Here is an 18,506-nt window from a genome sequence, read left to right as displayed (position 1 = left end):
CAGGAAAAAAAGGCTCAAACCCTAACAAACAAGGATGGTTAGTCCAAACGAGCATGACTCAATAACCAACTTCAACCGTCACTAATATCTACTCTAGCAAACTCTTCATTGGCCTTCAAAGGGAATTGGCAAGGCAACTTGAAACTCAAACATGTAGGACAGGAAATCATCAATCTGCTCAACACTTGCTAGTCCAAAGGAAACAGGAGGATATGCAACAAACACTATAAGAGAAATAGGAACTAGGGCAAGTGCTGGACTAATCGAGAAAGGCTTGGTAAAGGTGACCGAATCGATGCCAAACTCCAACTACCAGCCAGCAGCTACTTTGAAAAGCTTCACAACGAACAATAAGAGAAGTCAACTTCAACATACAAAGTGTTCCATAGAAACCCAACAAAAGTCTCATCCAAAAAAGGGTACTTAAACTCCGAATTGAAAACTAAGAAATATTAGGAGAATGAAAAAAAACAATTAAGAATCTAAAATCGCTATCAAAAGAAAAGGGTAGGGGGGGGGTCAATGGCCGAACCTCCCTCTTATATTGCACTGTGTTGAAGGCCTTGTAGAAAAAAGGGAGAGCATTTTGGTTTAAAGAGAGTTAAACCTATCAACTTGGCTTATTATTATTTGGTCAGTACAATGAGAATATATGGAGAGATTTAAACTTGAAGTGTCTTTACTTACAACGCTTTAAAAGAGTGAAGAAAGACTAATAAATTATTATTATTGTCGACAAAATATGAATGTGTTCTATCTGTGCCCCATAAGAGGAGAGAACAAAAAGGAACATTTTCTAAATAAAAAAATATGTTGATAATTTCTTTCATTAACTTGGAGAACTATAGGATCATGAGGACCTTTATACCGATTTGGTTGACTACCAGGAGGCCGGTAACGAGCACTTCGTCCTCTGCTTTAATGAGAATCGAGAAAAGAAAAATGCTTCTCTTATAAGGAGTACTTATTTGTTTCCCCAAGTTGAAGCCGCGTGTTCAAATTTTTGTACTTATTTTCCTTGGATTCGTCCCTACGCTTTACATTGAGGTTGAAAAAAGACGTAAAGATAAAAAGCAACTTCTATTTTGATGCATTCTGCGACCAGGCTACGCGTGATTCTCGCATACAAGCCTTTACTCGTGTAGTTCATACAATATGTAACTCGTACACATTTGCTGAGGAAGCACTTTACTCTTCTACATAAATCATAGCCAATAGCAATATTGGGTATGCTACGATTTCCGTTGCAAATTCCCATTCAACTAATATTTTAGATGCTTCTGGCAAATTACGATTATCCGTCAATGGATTTCACCAATTAATTACCCTAGAACCATCATGCCTTCCAGCCTTAGCACCGGAATTGCAGAATGCACGTTGCTAAGCAATTAGGTATTTTTCGATGGTAAGATGGAATTTTCAATACAATTACTTGAGTGTAAATTGTGCAAAGCACTGTGGAAAAGCAAATACCGAAGAATGAGAATCACAGATACACTTGCCATATGCTTTGTTGAAATCATGATAACACTGATGTTCAGCTTATGAACTCGAATACTATTTTCCCTGTCCTCTGGTTTTGATCGAGAACCATTACTCTATGCCAGCTAAACATTGATTAGAATTTTAAAAGGAAAATCACATGTAAAAATTCCAATTCCCCACCCTTCTTTTCCCCATTATCCTCCATCGGTCTTGGTCACTACAAAACCAACATCACATGTTAAGATGATACTAAATAAAAAATTAGCATGCCCGATGAACAGCAGACCTCCTGATTCCATCTAATATTCACATCAATTTACTGGATAATTTGATCAGAGCCATGAATGCATGCAAATCCTCTCCATTCTCCTCTATTGTCAACTTTCATCTTGCCGTGATACACTAATCCCTTCATCACTCATCTGTTGAACATGCCATTAGCATACAACAGTCAGCAGTGAATTTGAAAAAGTTCAACAAACCAAATATAGGAATGATCAAAACGCAATAATAAGAGTGGTGCATGTGTTAAGAGAGTCAGCTGATTATTCTCCATATTTGTTATGTAATGTTGTCACCTAGAGAAAATTTATGAATGCGAATTCCATGTGGCAGGAATTGGCATCATTTCCATCAAATATGTTCCATTTTCAATAAATAGGTTACAGTTTGCAACAATATAAATCAGATATAAGATAGGACTGATTATGGCAGCTAATTACCCAGCTACATTTAAGTTTAATGCTGCCAACACAAACACTAATAAATTACCTTGAGATGCTCTGATTTTGTAATAAGCCTCATGTACTGGTCACGTGCTACAGGGTCTCGAACCATGGACTTGACCCTTGCTAGTGCCTTTTCAACTCCAGCAAATTTCTGTTTGCGGCCAATCCTCAGAAACTCGTACTCATTAGTTTTTTCAGTTTCCTGTATCACATCTCCAGATAGCTTTTCCACCCGAAACCCTCGCAAACCAGGTCTTTTCCGCCTCCAACGCAGTATTGCTTTTTCAACAATACTAACAGACCAAATAACTTTTTTATACTGCCTGCGTACTCGGTGTCCCCTCACATGAGCCTGACAGAAAAGAGCAGACTGCATAAGTATTTGCCTGTACTTCATAATGATTTTACATAATTCCAAAAAAAATGAAAGCAAAAAGACCTAATCTTCTTAGAAATGACTAGCCTGCAAACCATTGACTTCAAACAATTATGGAATTCCTTGATCTTAACACTTGTTGTCATCATCCTTCAAGGATGGGCACAACCACGATTTTAATTCAACATTTGATGTCAGGAGGTAAAAGGAGAAAAGGAAAAGAAAAGAGAAGAAACTATGGAAAAGGTCCAGATAACCACTCAGGAATATATCAACAAACAACAAATGGCTTGTAAAATATATTTGATTTAATCAACTCAGATAAGCATATTAAGTCATGATTCAATACATAAACAACACTGATTCATAGTGAAGAAAGCATTTTATTGTAAAAAATTTTATGAGTCATGATAGTACCAGATATGTTTCAATACCTGAATTTTTACAATTCGATTACGTATCTTCAAAAATTCTTTTCTTCTCTTCCAGCCGCGATACTTTTGTTGGATCCTTACAGCTGCAGAATGCAAATAATCTTCAAAATGACTCCTCGACTGATCTTTTTTCAAAGGACCAAGAGCAGCCAGGTCAAGTGAAACTTCAGAATCATCACTGCTCTTAGGAAATTGTCTATAACGGAAAGAATAAGAGCGGTACGCAGCTTGAATAAGAGCTGCTGCAATAGTTGATTTTCTGACAGCAGCAAGAGATTCTTTCAAGGAAAACTGATCATCTGCTCCACCACTCAATGGAAAGGCAACTTGGGCTGCAGTCTCAGTAGCCTTTTCTGCCGCAATGGTTGCATCAACAGTATCTGTCACATTTTCTTTGATATTTAATGAGGAAAGGTGACCAGTTAAAAATGCTTCAGCCAAGAACCCAGCTATTCCTTTATGTCCTTGGCTTGATGCTAAATCAGCTGCAATTTTTCCTCCAGGAAATGTTGGGGTTGGATCATCAACAGCAGTTGGATCCACACCCAACCTAACAAGTGCGATGACAGTTTCTTCTCTGAGGTAAGAGAGCAGAAACAGGGATAAGATGGTAAAATTTTAGACACACTCATACAAGACTTTAAGCATTTAAATCAAGATAAAACTACCAAGGTCCACAAGATTATAGAACAAAATCAAATTCTCCATGATAATATTCACACAGTGAAAGAAGAAATCAATAAAAAAATATAGCAGGTTGAGAAATAGAATTTTCTAACAGCAAGGAAACCATAGATAATAGCGCAATGGTAATTACATAGCAAAAAACTATGGAACTACACAATCTTAAACATGAATTAAAAATTAAAAAAAAAAAAGATTCAGCATAGCAGTCTGACCTTCCAAAATATGATGCCCAGTGGAGTGCTGTTCTTCCTTGTGCATCCCTGAAATTGGGATTGTTACTGGCAGCAACTATAAGACCCATGGCCCACTCATAACCAAGACCAGCAGTCAAGTGTATAACTCCTTGGCCTTCACCATCCAACACATCTGGTCCCTTACCCCCTCCATGAACTTTACAGACCAGCCACTCACAAAGCCTGTCACTCAGCAAACTTTGGATAAATTTATCCCTAGCATCTGTGCAATTGACTTCAGAGACCATGCAACTCTCCCTGGCCCTTGCCAATTCGTTACTTATCTTATTTCTCATTGAATATAAGGTACTTCTTAGCTTACATTTGTCGCATCTGTCAATGGAGCAATTCAGCCATTTCCTCTCCTGTCCCAAATGTAGCAACTTTGCTAGACGCACTTGGAAGCGCAGTTCCTCCTCTTGCACACTGCTGGTAGACATAGATGCAACTCTTGATGGATTTTCACGATATTCAAATTCCCTCACCTCACTGCATGCTAACCTGTTACAACAAGTGACATAGAATGGGACCCGCCCAGTAGCATGTAGAGGGGCCTGACATCTGATAACATTATCTGTTAGAACCTCAGCAGAAACTTCAATTTCACCAAACATACAGCCCCATTTGGTTTCACTAGAAAACTTCTTGCTCCCTAAAAATGTACCAATGATTAGAACCTGCAAAAAAGAACTACCATCAGAAGTCAATGCAATTTATTTGTTAAAGTTGCGCTGGAAAGTATGTTCATGCAACAAGGAAATAGTAAAAAAGTAGTTTGGCCAGCCCCACCCCCAAAACCAACGAGAAAAAAAAAGGGAGAGAAAGTGGAGGGGTGGGTTGGTGGTGGTGGTGGTGTGTGGTTTGGGGTTGGGGGAATGCCAAGTGCACAAACCTTTGTTTCAACACCAGAATAAGCCCAGTCTGGTGAGAAATCTCGAATGCTAAATAACTGCTCCTGGGAAAGAGAAGGACCCAATGATTCAATATCTAACTGCATATGGTGTGACAAACTTGACACTTCCTTATCATCATTCTCAGTATCCAATGTATTCCAATAATTGCCAGAGTCAGAGGCCATCAGAGAATCATCACAATCTCCACCAATTTCTTTATCCATCCATCTTCCAAAACTGTCAAGTTTCTTTAGCTCTCCCAATTCATTAGTACTTGCACCACCATCTTTGGGTTTGTTATCTACTTGTGCAGTAGAAGCAGTTGTTCGAGAGCCAGAATGATTAACGAAATGGGAAGGAATCAAATTAAAAACATGCTCCTGCAAGAACAAATTATGCTACAAGTATCACTGGGTGATTCTTCATCATCAGAAGCATTGACCAATATACATACAAGACAAGATGCAATAAGTAGATTTTAGAACAACAGAAAAAACAACAAGATGCAATAAGTTGATTTTAGAACAACACAAAAAACACCTCAAACAAATCTGATGCATATGTTGCTCTGCTTTTCATATGTAGCATAAATTTAATGAAGAAAATCTAACTGACAAAGAGAAAGGAACAAAAGCAGAATGCAGATAACAGACCAGAATTAATCTCTGAGGAATTGCTGCTAGTGCTTGATCATCTACATTATTGATCAATCTATCTCCAGTAGCTACAGAATCTGGAATGTCACCATCTAATCTAGAATCTGTTAATTTACGAGTAATAACATCAGCTCCTCTAGGTTGTCCAACATAAAATTTTTGGTCAGGAACATGATATGCATATTTGCTGGAGCCGGGAATTTCAGTCCACAAAGATGATCCAGTGCTGTGATCAAATTTGACTCCATTAAACCATGATCCAGGAGGTAATCCTGAAAAGCAGCAGAAACCACATTGCATATTTTAAGACCCAAAAAATACTTTGGGAAACGCATTAAATGAGAAGTGACAAACACAAACCTTAGGAATGTATGATGACGTTAACCTTATATTATTCATAATTAGGTCCACAGCAAAAGAAAAAGGGAAAAATAGGTCAAAGGCTGAGGGACAATAATGTGAACCTCCATAAACTATATGACAGAAGTTGCTTACAAATAAAATAACTCAGCTGAAAACCATACCTTCAACTTCATTTGCAAGTAAAGAAGCATTACGCGACAAAGAACCAATCATTGGTTCTGTGAGAGAAGCTCCTACGTCATCCCTAGAATCAACATCCTCAACTTCTGAAGATAATGTTTGGCCATTCCAGTCAACTCTATTTGGACTTGATACATAAGATATTTGAGCTGTAAAAGCAGGTGAGGCTGTTTGTGCAATGGAAGCAGCAGAAATGGGTTGAGGGCTATCAACCTGGGTACTTCGATCTGCTTGCAAATGAGAAACACCAGACCTGTAGCCCTGCATCACCGAAAAGAGTAAAGCATCAAAGGAACATTGAGGCATGTTATAGCAAACATTATGGTAAATTCATATTACTAATTTAAAGTCTGATAATGAATCAGAAGTACTTCTCAAGTCCTTAAACCAAATACTAATTGGCACAGTAAGGATGTGATACACGAAACAAAGCAAAAAGAAAACACAACAACAATTGATTAGCTTACCATTCGGAAAATCAGAGCTTTGATTTCAAGCACATTGCCACACAAGCTTCATACACAAAAATAACATACAATGCATACATATTCACACACATGTATAAATATAAAGAAACAGAGATGAAAAACATAGATCATTGCAAAGAAATACCTCCTTTACTTCTCTGTAGTGCACAAGGACAATATGCTCTAATTTCCTGAAAATAAAAAGTATAAAAAATTTAACCTTGAAGTTATAAAAGAAAAATAATAAACAAGAGAATAAAACACAAGAGTGCTAGCAGGAAGTAATTGTAACAAAATCCATAAGAGAACAGTCCTGTCGTTGCCAGGCTATCAAGTATTTTCCATGCTAAATATTATCAGCAGTACATAATATAAACAATTCCAAAGCGATATTTAAGTCATTTTTGGATCAGATGCATATAGAATTCATTTGTTAAATCAAATGAATTTTCATTTATGTAAACAAATTGTCATGTTTTGGCACCTTATGTACTAGCTATAGAAATCATTTTAGAACAGTAGTCTTGCTAGTTTCGTAGCCTTGTTAGTTTAGAATCCATTCCATCAAATTTGAGTAATTTGGCTTAGGCTTGACAAATTCTATAAAACATACTAAAAACGTCAAGTGTGTATTTGTACTGAACTATAAAACTTTATGGAATTTGTTCATACCAAAGAAGCTCATAACTTTTCAAATCAGTAAGTCCAACAGTGACACTCACCCATCAAGCATCCAGTAACATCTCCGCTGAAAGCTGTCATTGTCCTCCCCATGGGCATAGTAACAATGAAGAACATCCACACTGCCAGCCTACAAAACGATTAGATAATTAAGTTATTAAACTTCCTAAGACAGCTTATAATACCAAAACCGCCTACACAGCTTTATCCTCTCGCTACAGTGAAGAAATATTATAGCATCAAAAAATAAAAGAGAAATCAACATTTCTCCATGTAAACAATTTGAAATGAAACATCTTCAACTACAGATCTCCTAGCACTACATATAAACAAACTCAAAGATGTAACCATGATTATGCCCTCACAATGTTAAGGACATGCCTTCTTCAGAAAAGTCAACATCACAGCCTACTGACTTTAGTCAACCCTTTTGATAAACCCTTTACATAATTCATTTCAAGACAAGTTACATTAAAACTCAATCTCACTAAAGGAAAGTCAACCCTATACAGGTTGGTAAAAGTTAATAATCAATTTTGCAAAGTAGGTTCTTCGAGAATGCTAAGAAATGTTAATATTCAATGATCTAATTAGTTTTATGCAAAACATAGTGAATATGTTCCCTCAATTCTCAGCACACATTATTGTTTGGCCATACAGGAACAAGTTGGAAAGTAGAAAACATTGGTAATCTGTTCATTAGACCATTTTAGCATCAAGCAGTAAGAAAAAAAAATCAAAATAACCATAAAAGCTAAGCAGCCTAAAGATAGATGGTTGATCTATGGGAAATAATACCCAAAAGACTCTTAAACCGCACCAGTTAGGACTTAGGGCTGACCAAAAAAAAAGGTGAACTTACTAATAACCAATTGAACTGCACACCTTCAACTTTTCATGAGCTTCTCTAACAGTTTTCCCATCCTTTTTCTTCCTCCATCGGTGACCATCTTTACGAAAATATCGAAGTGCTTTTCGATCAAACAGGAACAAAGAACCAGCTGAAAAACAAATATAATTTAGTTGCTGTTTACATGTACCAACAGGATAAGTTGAATATCCATCTCTGCAAGAGAAATAGTAATCCACAAGTTACATTTGATCACAAAGTCAAAAATGAACAACTATGAGTACAAGTGACTAAGCAACACTTGTTCTTAGTTAACTGGTCTTATGGATATATTAGTTGACACCCTTCCAGATCATTCCATCAATCTCAAGTAACCGCAAGACTGCAATTCCAAATCGAATAAATTACACTTAAACCTAAGATACATAAATGCAAATATAATTATGTGCCCACATGACATTGTTTTCAAGGAAAAGTATTTCTCATTCACATGAACAAAGTAGCCCCCTTTTGCGCTCCAAGTGCCACTAAACTTTGGTATTCTGCAAAAATTTTGTCCCCTCATGAAGTTGCTTAACATGTTTCTTAAGGTCCATATTTTGCAAAATGCTACCATATAATGGCTCTTAAGGCTCAAGAGGGCCGACATGGCAACATCATCCAATTTAGCACCGCATTAACATAGTTATGAGCCAGAAGCCCATTAGATACAATTGAAACAAAATCATCACCTTATGAATCAAATTGATAGAACTGAAAGTAAAGGATACAATTAAAATATTCCACAAAGTTCAAGAATTTTATAGGCCATTATGCCTTATTTTCAGCTGCATGAATGCAAATAAAGAAAATAAATAAAGTATGATTTTGGTCATTTACATTAAATGAATAATCTTCTGCTTTATAGCATTGACAATCCTTTCAACTCTATCAGGGTAAAAATTTTTCTCCACAATCACCATTCCACACTTCCACTATCATCAGCAAAGAAGGAAAAACAAATGAGGTTGGGACAACAAAAAACCCAAAGCAACAACTAATGAAAATATTGAGTCATATCAACACTACCATCTACGTATGATGCAAATATATATTTATCAACCACTTATGATTTAAAAATTCATACAAAATTTATTAGCCAAAATAATTAGAAAATAATTGCACAAGAAGTAAATGAAAACCTGAAGGCTGATTGGGTGGCTCTGGAGTCAACTTAAACCTCTGGTAGTTACGAAGTATTTCTAATATTTCATTTGGCCGAAGCCAACGGTGTTTTGCTTCCTCCACTATCTGCTCCAATTCTGCCAAATTTCAAGAAATTAAAAATTGATCTTAAGATTTAAAAGCTCAATAACAGCAAGGAAGAATTCGTCATATCACATGGAGCAAAATTAAAAAATAATAACCTGTCATCCTCACAATGAAGTGTGAGAAACTAGGATATGATAATGTTCATTGATTTTCAATTTCAAAAGAAACATTTAGCAACAATAACACTTAAGGTTTAAATATTTAGTAGAATATATCAAAGTGCTCGTTTAAACCCCTGTTTGGAATCTAGAATTTTAGATTTCTTTTTGGTTAATTCTCATGATGTTTGAAATGAAAGAATTCAAATTTCTTTTTGGTTAATTCTCATGATGTTTGAAATGAAAGAATTCAATTTCTTTAACTTAAAAAAAAAAATCATTTTCAAAGAAACCGAAATCATGATTGTGTGACTTGAAAATGATTTATTCCAAAGGAAGCCTAAATGCAATATGTACAATGTAAAAAATCAACGAAGCTTAATCACCAAAACTTTTAAACTTTTCATCGTAAAATATCAAATAGGATTAAGGATGCTTAAATATAACTACATAATTCAAAGTTTACAGAAAATCAAAGAAACTTGACCGAGAAAAGAAGCCTTGCTGTTGAATATCAATTATCTTGTTTTTATGGCTAAGTTCATGCATGCAAAAGCCCCTGAAAAAGGTTTCACATTCAGATATTTTTAACAATACATTCGTGCAAAAAAGTTGATGAGAAAAGTACCATAAAAAACGTATCACAAAGAGAGAGAGGCTACAAAGCAACACCAAAAAGAAGGGAAGGGGCTAACCAAGTGGTTGATTGGGAAGGTATCTTCTCGTCTCAGCCATTGACATAAAACCTAAATTTCATGAGCGAATCTCCGATTAAAATTGGATAAACCTGCAGAAAATGAAAGCAATATAAAAGCTCTAAAAATAAGGGGAACTCACACAGGTGAAATGAAGATAAATTTGAGAAGAAAGTAAAGAAATACAAAGAAAAAATTGGAAAATTTTAATAATCAAAAACCCTAACAGAAAAAAAAAAAATTGAATTGTATAAGCTGCTGCTTGGAGTTGAGAGGAACGAACCTTCGAACGGGAAAAGAGAGAGGAGGAGAGCGTGTGAAATCCACTGAATTAAAGAGAGAGAAAGAGAAAGAGCGCTTATGTAATCAAAGTCAATGCCTGATGGGTATGCGTCCATACTATATCAAAAGAGAGGACGCGATATATGTATGTGCAGGTGGGGCCAATTCTTACGTGGCATTTTCAGAATTCACGGGATTTTATTTATTTTATAGAGGAGAATAGAAATAGTCCTTCTGTACATGAACGTACATGGTTCAATCTCTGTGCTTGCGTCACTGGAGGAGGATGTTTTTTTGGGGGTCTGAGGCAGGAGTTCTACGTAGGTAAATAATCCTTCTGTATCTTTCAGTACCAAATGTAAAATGTCAAATCTTTTATCAAAATTCCTACACCATCATTTACCACTTAATTATTTATAGCCCGTTTGGCAATATGATTTGAAAATTAAAAAGTTTTTTTTTTAATATTATTTTAAATATTTTAAAAAATAGTTTAAAAAACATGTTATATTATTTTAATATTTTTAATCCTATTTAACTAATATATTTAAAAAACACCTCTCACAGCAACAGCAAACAAACTCTTATTTTATAACTATCTTATAAATCATTAATAAATTTATATGCAGAGAACAAAGAAAAATTCATACAATTTAGACATTTTCATGATAGTCATTGATAGCAATAGCAGAGCTTGATTAATATATCATAAATTCTCAGAGTCTGGAAATAACTCAAATAGCATTGAAGTAGAGTTCATTTAATTCGTTAAGATATACTTATCTAAAAGGAATATCTTATATTCAAACGTTAGCTCTACCACCAGCCTATTCCATTTATGGCAAGAGAAAAATCTACACCAATCATTAGTTTAAACAAAACAAACGAAGGAAAAAGTGCAAGATGAGCGTAGATCAAGAGTTGTATCACATTCCCTGGGGTGATATGGCCCCGCTCTACAGCAGAAACCACATATAGAAGAAGTGAAAGTAAGATAGTAAAGATGGCTAGGTATTTAGGCAGTAAAATATGTATCCATCAGCACAAGCAACCAAAAGAATTCATCATTCAAAAGTAAATAATCTAAATAGTCACACAATCATAAATACAAGCCAATCTAGTGGAAAATGGAGAATAGTAAAATATTACATTTTGCTTTGGCATACAGTCCCATCAAGATATCAGTTGAGGGCTAAAATGAAGTCATGGCTAATCATAATACAGATAACATCCACTGAACCAACAATTATTATGTCAGCATAGGATGTCCAATTATTCACATAAAAGAAACAGAGTTGCATTGCAACATGTTGGCTGAGGATGAGCCTTGGTACAAGGTAAGGTTACTTCACCGTGACCTGGATGTCAAAGGTTCAAACCATGAAAAACCTCCTTGGCCCTTGCAATGCAAGGGATCCAAAGCCTACAATGCCAGAAACTTCATGCACCAGCACACACTTTATTGAGTTGGACATCGTAACACTTCCCATTCAACTGCCTCATCGTGTTTTTGGCTTGGCTTCAAAGATTCATCCTATGGGGAAGAAAAAGGATCAAGAAGTCTAATTATAATCAAATCACACATCTTCTTTGCTTGAACCATTGATGATTGATCAATATTTAGCTCGAATGGATATCAATAAATTATTGACAGATAGCTAAATTGCACCTTGTTCAGGCAAGCAAGCCTTCAAGTTTTAGTACTGTGGACAAAAAGAAACAAAAAAATGGAATAATTTCACCAACCTTTGTGCAAACATAAATGTAGTGAACATCAGGGTTCTTTCCAAGTGTCGCTTCTACTGAGTTACCATTGTCATCAAGCAGAACAGGATTTGTCAACTCCCATATTGGATGCTCAGAGACTCCTCCAGACAAAAGCTTTTCTGCACATTATAAAAAGCAAGATTAAGAACATTTCAAATTCCTGAGTTTTTACCATCTAGTGTTCAAGAAGAAGAGCAAACAGAAATCAACAATTTTTCCTTGATCGAACAATCATGAGAATTAGAGGTGTCCTTGACCATATCTCTATTGTTATTGCAATTTTCTGAAGGGGAGTCTGTTTTGTATGTCAAGGATAAGCGGTTAAGTAGAACCAAGGTCCTCTAGCAATCCCATACATGGATAGCAATCACAGTTCATTCTTCTATATTATTGTAAAAAAAAAAGATTCCATTTCTCCCTTAATTTGGCTTTTAAATGTACTATAGAAAAAGAAGGAACAAATTGTATGTATGAGCAAAAATCTTATCATTCAAAAAAGGAGTATATTGAACCTATCACATGGAGTTTTATCCCCCACAAGCAAGATTCTCTCAACATGCATAAGCGATACACTGGAGCTCCATAAGTAACCTGCAGCATTTGCAAGGCGATTCAAGGCATGTAAGCAAAAGCAAATACAAGTAAAATTTTAATTGCATGAAAGCAATTCCATTTACCAGGATATATACTCCTTTATCCTTGAGGACCCTATAGTTAGTCATCAACTGCTTCAATATATGGTGAACAGATCAAGGAAAAAAGCAAAAATAAAATTGTGAAAAATTTTGACTGGCGTTGTTAGTTTATCATTTTACCTCCAAACCTCTTCAAACATCTTGGCAGCATTTTGTCTTGAGTTATTTCCACACTAGAGAGAAAAATGTGGTAATAAGTACATATCCAGTATACAGAATAAAATAGGAATGACAGCTTAAAACACACAGCACTCACCAAGATAGAGTCTAGAGTTCCTGAAAAAGCCATGTCAAACAAACATAAGAATTATTTCAATGATATTTAACCCAAGTATGGAAATGAAAATGCTGTTAAAAGGGTACCTTTATCAATAACAGCATCAAAGGAACCTGTTTGAAAAGCATTCATATCTCGGACATCCATTTGAATATCTGCATGAGTGTTAAGAGGGGAAAAAAAGGCCTTAGCACGAAAAAAACAATAAATAAAAAAAATCTTGCAAAATTAGTAAGGGGAAGTAGATACATTTCAATTGAGGACGATTAGAGTACTTCTTCTTCATAGCTTCAATAACCACAGAGGATATATCGACGTTTACCACATCCTCGTATCCATCGTCTACCATTCCTTCGCTAAACGCTGAAATCACATTTTCATTTTTTTTTTAAAAAAAAAAAGGAAGAAGCCATAACTGATCTCATCCAAAAAAGCATCACTTTCAAAGTAGGTGGAATAAAATTGGAAGTGTTCCTTCCTAAAGGAAGGGAGAGGATCTGAGAGATGAGATCGTGATTTGATGGTGATATTGCAGAGAAAGGCAAAAGGAAATGAAGGTCACCTGAGTTGCCACATCCAATGACGAGGATTCGAGGATGGTGGTGGCGAGGGGTGTAGAGATTGATGAGGGGAGCCAAGGAAGCATACTTCTGATACCAATCAAAGGGCCCTGATTCATTGGCATATCTGTTATCCCAGTAACATGGCTCACCGTATGCCTGCGTCGGTGTTCCCATTGTCATCTCACACTCTCCAACTGCTCGGCGCTCCTTTGATCTTCTAGGCACCGCAATTTCCTATCGAGCGAGCGACGGTCATCAGTCATCATCATTCCATTTCATCGTTCCGTCGGTGGAATAGATGTGAAGGGTATTGTAGTCATTTCTTCGTCAATCAGAGTGTTGTCATATGTAGCAAACCACGCCGTATTGTCTCACAGTATGAGTCCGACTCGTTCCGATCTTAATATCTGTAACTCATTTCACATAATAATATATTATTTTTTTTATTAAAATTAAGTTATATTTAAAACTTTTAAGTTTATTTTAATAAATAAATTTATATTATATAATAATAAATTAAAATTAAAAAATAAAAAATAAAAAAAAATCTCCACAAAGAAACTTGCCTCGTCGATTCTAGCCTCGACTCATCTTACCCTATTGTCTGTTAAGCAATTTTTTTATCTATATTAAATAAGCAAACAAAATCAAATTAATTCTATCTATTCAGTTTTATTATTTAATATAATAATTAAATTAAATTTTATTAATATTTTATAAATTTTATTAATATTTTATAAATTTTATTTTTTAATTCAATTTAAATTTTTTTTACCAATTAAAGGTTTTAAATTAGGTGCAAGTGGAGAGACTAATGATCGGATTAATTTGGACTCTGTTTCATTAAATTTTTCCTCAATTTTGTTAAGAAAATTTTAGTTTAAAAAAAGTTATGTTTCACAAATTAATTAAAAAAATTGAACCAATCAAAATTTTTATAAGCCCCCTAAAATGAAAGGCCCCATACTCAATTGCCAGACCAGATCAATGTACGCAGGCCCCTTCGGCCTTTTCAGCGGCATGCAGCCCAGCCCCATTTCCCTTTCACTACATAAGCAGCCTGCACGAAGCGATGGTTTCTCTTTCAACCTTCGATTTTTCTTCGTGCAAATCGCTTAAGACTGAGAGGGTCCAAGGCAAGACGCTTCTCCCACCAAATTGCTTAAACTCATTGGAGCACGCTTCATCCTTTCCCAACAGCTGGTAGGTACGAAAACTCAACCTTACGTCTCCAATTGATTAGCCTTGCCCTTGATCTGTGCCGAAGAATTTTGTTTGCAAATTCATGCAATCTGGTTGGGTTATATAATTTTTCTTTTCAGAAGTTCATTGCAAATAAATTTGGTGGATGGTAGTTTTGGGAGTTCTGTCTTGTAATTCAGTTATTTGACCAAATTCCCCGAAGAAATACTGCATTTTTTCTAGAATTCTCCTGCAACTTGTGGCAAATTAATGGTATTCTTTTTCAAAGCTAATTAATTAATATTTTGATTGATTGTATTGGGATGGTAGTGTCCATGATCTGATGGTTCTGTCTACAGCAATGCGGTTCGGTTCTGTTTGCAAATTTAAAGAATCCGGTTATTCGGTTTTGTACCGACTACCTTAGTTAACTATTAACGTGATGAAATTTGCATATTCGTTCGTCATCCATGGTTTTCAGCCGAAACGAAAAACCAAACCTAGATTTTGGTAAATAAGTCTAAAGTCACCCTATATGTTAATTTTTTTATTTTAAGGTGCAACCTTTTGGAAGAAAGCTATCAAAAGAATAATGCGATCGGCTATGAGAAATATAGATAGAAATTGTATTTGCTACGTTAAAGTTTAGGTCTTTGATTACTTGTATTTGGTATACAGGTATAAGAAAGATGGACATAATTTCTCAATTGCAAGAGCAAGTGGATTTAATTGCTTCACTTGCTTTTAACACAATTGGGACGCTGCAAAGAGATGCTCCTCCAGTGCGTCTCTCTCCAAATTACCCTGAACCACCAGCTAACCCTACTGAAGATTTTGCAGATCAACCTAAGTTGATGAGTGCTGCGCTTGTAAAGGCTGCAAAGCAGGTGCGAAATGTTTACTCATAAGAGAACACTTCTAAATTTTAAAATTAATTAATGGATTGGATGCTTCTGCTACGCACATTGGGAGTTTGGCTCACAATTTAGTTGTATTCGTTTGGGTTCTTCTGGGTTGAAGCAGCTGTACTTTGAATGATGGATAAACCCATAATTTTTCTTTTTGCTAGTTACAAAAATATTGCAGATACTTTTAACTTTCTAGAGTTACTTTTGTGAGACTTGGGCAAGGCCGCAAGGGTATGCAGCCTGCCTTCCCATTATTTTCACGATCTAAACCCTTGACCAGTCACAATAGAGCAGCAGACCCTTACCATTGCATTACATTTTACATATTTGGAGATGCTAAGTACTGTATTTGTAAGTTCCTACAAGAATGTTCGAAACATGTGTGTATAAGTAATGCAAGTGCTTTTGAGAAAGACCTACCATAATACAACATTATGAGGATTTTTGGTGTCGAAGTCTTGGAAAATAACTTCAGGTAAGTTCAATTGCCTTAGAAAGGCAAGTATGAAATCGGCTCATTCAAATAGATTCCCTTAACAATAGAGAAGACTTATTACACATACAGCAAAGTTGTGGAGACAAAACGTGATATTGGAACCACACAAATTTTTTGTCCGGCCTCATTCTGACCCGCTAATTGTCATGTGTATAGCTTCTGATATATTATCAATTATTCCTATTATTATGTGATCCAACTACAATCAACTAACTGCTGGATGTTGCTTATATAGTTTGATGCTTTGGTGGCAGCACTTCCATTAGCCGAGGGAGGTGAAGAAGCTCAACTGAAAAGGATTGCAGAACTGCAGGTATGAAAACTGCTTTACCTAACCAAAAATTCCAGTAGTCTGGTTTTTTTTATGGTTTATTTGTGATCTATGGTCCAGGCTGAAAATGATGCGGTAGGCCAAGAACTCCAAAGGCAACTGGAAGCTGCAGGTAAATCCTCCATAGCTTGTTTTTAGCTTGTTTTTATATTTTACCCATATATGGCAATCATCAAGTGGTTTGGTGTAACATACTAGGTGTATCCTAGTCTTTCTCTTTCCTTTATATTACTGTTTGGATAACCTTTTCTGGGTATTTCTGCTCATGCCAATGAATCTGATGTCAAGTTTTCCTTCTAATGGCATGGTAAGCAAACTGACAAATTTATAAGTAAGAAAAAGGATGTCTTTGCTCCAGTAGCTAGGACCTATGTCCTGTGTGTGGCATGCATGCATGAATGGGAGAACCACAAGAAAACTGTTGCCTATTTGAGAGAGAGAGTGAGAGAGAGAGAGATCTACTTCCTGCATGCTAGAGGAGATTGTGCAACTGAACAACCGAATGATACATCTTTAGAGATTCATATGATGTAGGCTGATGTTATATATAACTGAAAATATGCTAAAAAAAAAAACAAATAAATTTATGTACTGGCATTTTTTTCTGTTGTCTCTTATCATTTTCTTTAATTACTTTTATTCATAGTCCATTAGAGGCAATCTACCATCAATCTTGATGTGTTTTTGGTGGTTCTAGAGAAAGAATTGAAGCAGGTCCAGGAGCTGTTTAGCCAAGCAACAGATAATTGCTTGAACCTGAAGAAGCCAGATTAATGATGGTGCACTGCATTTCCGAATGTTGTAGATGAAAAGGGAATGATTGGACCAGATGGAGGAGTCCAATTTCAAGCATCTAAATTTGTCTAAGCATTTTTTCCCCTTTCTTACTAGGATAGCATCTGCATGTGCTGTCATGGGCTTAAGCACTTGTAATATTTTCGTGTCTTAAGGTAGCATATGCATGATAGAATCATGTTAGACCACCTATTGATTTATGATTTGTAAATTCATGTTAGTTAGTCGACAAGTTCAGATTAGTTATCTATTGCTTTTTGCTCTATTTTCATCTTTTTGATCCCATTCTTAGGCTTCTGCTCCTAGATTAAAAAGAACAAAAGTTGTATAAAAAGTGTACTAACCACTTAAGGACCCTGAAGCTACCTGTCTAATAGCATAGGGCATAGGCATTAGGATTGAAGTTTCTGCTACCACTCTGCCTCCCTTGAACCACAAGAATCGAGGAAAACAAAAATTGTATCAGAACTTGCTTGAATAATTCCATGAAAGGTATCTTTACCTAGCGGTCTGTATGGACTGGACTTGAGAGGACTAAAGTTCGTATCGAGTAATCATAGGTTAATTGATAGGAGCTGCTCTCTTAGGCATTCAATGAACCAGCTACCATCAGAGCTACTGCTGTGCGTATTAGTCCTCCCAAAGTTAGTGTTTGTATTTCTACGAAGTACCAATCGACTGATCTCAGGCACTCGAAAACAATCAATCGTCTGTTGATGAGTAAAACCGCAAAATACTTCTGTCTTTTGAATTTATAGGCAAATGCAGATTATGTTTCCCTAATAGACTGGCAAAAAATTTTCAACAGGGCACAACAAGAAGGAATGAGCTAGATTACACATGGCATAATCTGAAGACAAGTATATATCTGGGGATTTTGACATCACGGAAAGTTTAAGCCTGCAACAAGGGATCCTATGTAATGCTGCCAAAACGCATTATGCTCTGATGCATTTGCCATGATAAAACTACGACAATCTCTGTTTTTTCCTCCCTTCCCAGACTTGGATGATCCAGCACCTGAAGTGGATGACACATGAGTTGTTTGAAACAGTGTTTCTTAAACCGGAGAA

General features: G+C 35.8%; 3 protein-coding genes across 11 annotated transcripts; 1 reads left to right on the top strand and 2 right to left on the bottom strand.

Annotated features, from left to right (window-relative positions):
- Positions 1 to 1,470: 1,470 nt before the first annotated feature.
- On the bottom strand, positions 1,471 to 10,575 carry LOC110635258 (calmodulin-binding transcription activator 3). 4 transcript variants are annotated; one of them, XM_058144842.1, is made up of 14 exons: positions 10,421 to 10,574; positions 10,138 to 10,229; positions 9,930 to 10,001; positions 9,215 to 9,334; positions 8,046 to 8,184; positions 7,225 to 7,313; positions 6,648 to 6,693; positions 6,017 to 6,296; positions 5,490 to 5,764; positions 4,836 to 5,216; positions 3,923 to 4,620; positions 3,024 to 3,600; positions 2,257 to 2,565; positions 1,471 to 1,907 (listed from the first exon to the last, which is right to left on the bottom strand). In XM_058144842.1, exons 6-14 carry the CDS (start codon positions 7,233 to 7,235, stop codon positions 1,863 to 1,865), a joined length of 2,622 nt encoding a protein of 873 aa, XP_058000825.1. In that variant the 5' UTR covers positions 7,236 to 7,313; positions 8,046 to 8,184; positions 9,215 to 9,334; positions 9,930 to 10,001; positions 10,138 to 10,229; positions 10,421 to 10,574; the 3' UTR covers positions 1,471 to 1,862. The 4 variants fall into 4 exon arrangements, with proteins under 4 accessions (XP_058000825.1, XP_021640211.2, XP_058000824.1 ...); XM_021784519.2 differs by lacking the exon at positions 9,930 to 10,001 and having other exon boundaries at positions 8,069 to 8,184; positions 10,421 to 10,575; XM_058144841.1 differs by lacking the exon at positions 9,930 to 10,001 and having other exon boundaries at positions 8,046 to 8,249.
- An 876-nt stretch (positions 10,576 to 11,451) lies between these two features.
- On the bottom strand, positions 11,452 to 14,106 carry LOC110635276 (uncharacterized). The gene is made up of 9 exons (XM_021784557.2): positions 13,721 to 14,106; positions 13,408 to 13,521; positions 13,245 to 13,313; positions 13,138 to 13,157; positions 13,002 to 13,054; positions 12,864 to 12,894; positions 12,699 to 12,777; positions 12,166 to 12,305; positions 11,452 to 11,953 (listed from the first exon to the last, which is right to left on the bottom strand). Exons 1-9 carry the CDS (start codon positions 13,899 to 13,901, stop codon positions 11,879 to 11,881), a joined length of 762 nt encoding a protein of 253 aa, XP_021640249.2. The 5' UTR covers positions 13,902 to 14,106; the 3' UTR covers positions 11,452 to 11,878.
- Positions 14,107 to 14,780: 674 nt separating this feature from the next.
- Positions 14,781 to 18,434, top strand: LOC110635257 (mediator of RNA polymerase II transcription subunit 21). 6 transcript variants are annotated; one of them, XM_021784516.2, is made up of 6 exons: positions 14,792 to 14,928; positions 15,044 to 15,176; positions 15,582 to 15,790; positions 16,543 to 16,620; positions 16,699 to 16,750; positions 17,336 to 17,698. In XM_021784516.2, exons 3-6 carry the CDS (start codon positions 15,593 to 15,595, stop codon positions 17,410 to 17,412), a joined length of 405 nt encoding a protein of 134 aa, XP_021640208.1. In that variant the 5' UTR covers positions 14,792 to 14,928; positions 15,044 to 15,176; positions 15,582 to 15,592; the 3' UTR covers positions 17,413 to 17,698. The 6 variants fall into 6 exon arrangements, with proteins under 6 accessions (XP_058000832.1, XP_021640206.1, XP_021640207.1 ...); XM_058144848.1 differs by having other exon boundaries at positions 14,793 to 14,924; XM_058144849.1 differs by lacking the exons at positions 15,044 to 15,176; positions 17,336 to 17,698 and adding an exon at positions 18,242 to 18,434 and having other exon boundaries at positions 14,781 to 14,928.
- The last annotated feature ends 72 nt before the right edge of the window (positions 18,435 to 18,506 follow it).

The sequence above is a fragment of the Hevea brasiliensis genome, chromosome 4, assembly GCF_030052815.1.
Source record: "Hevea brasiliensis isolate MT/VB/25A 57/8 chromosome 4, ASM3005281v1, whole genome shotgun sequence".
Lineage (NCBI taxonomy): Eukaryota > Viridiplantae > Streptophyta > Magnoliopsida > Malpighiales > Euphorbiaceae > Hevea > Hevea brasiliensis.
The sequence above is the reverse complement of the archived record's forward strand: the minus strand, read 5'-3'. Positions and strand labels throughout refer to the sequence as shown.

Excerpts from the sequence above, each read along its gene's own strand:
- LOC110635276 (XM_021784557.2), bottom strand. The coding sequence starts at position 13,901 with ATGACAATGGGAACACCGACGCAGGCATACGGTGAGCCATGTTACTGG. Across the intron at positions 12,778-12,863 it reads ATAAAGGAGTATATATCCTG|GTTACTTATGGAGCTCCAGT; the intron begins GTAAATGGAATT and ends CAAATGCTGCAG. Across the intron at positions 12,306-12,698 it reads GATAAAACTCCATGTGATAG|AAAAGCTTTTGTCTGGAGGA; the intron begins GTTCAATATACT and ends TATAATGTGCAG.
- LOC110635257 (XM_021784514.2), top strand. The coding sequence starts at position 15,593 with ATGGACATAATTTCTCAATTGCAAGAGCAAGTGGATTTAATTGCTTCA. Across the intron at positions 15,791-16,542 it reads TTGTAAAGGCTGCAAAGCAG|TTTGATGCTTTGGTGGCAGC; the intron begins GTGCGAAATGTT and ends TTGCTTATATAG. Across the intron at positions 16,621-16,698 it reads AAAGGATTGCAGAACTGCAG|GCTGAAAATGATGCGGTAGG; the intron begins GTATGAAAACTG and ends TCTATGGTCCAG.
- LOC110635258 (XM_021784519.2), bottom strand. The coding sequence starts at position 10,183 with ATGTCAATGGCTGAGACGAGAAGATACCTTCCCAATCAACCACTTG. Across the intron at positions 3,601-3,922 it reads TGGGCATCATATTTTGGAAG|AGAAGAAACTGTCATCGCAC; the intron begins GTCAGACTGCTA and ends CTCTTACCTCAG. Across the intron at positions 1,908-2,256 it reads CAAAATCAGAGCATCTCAAG|ATGAGTGATGAAGGGATTAG; the intron begins GTAATTTATTAG and ends CATGTTCAACAG.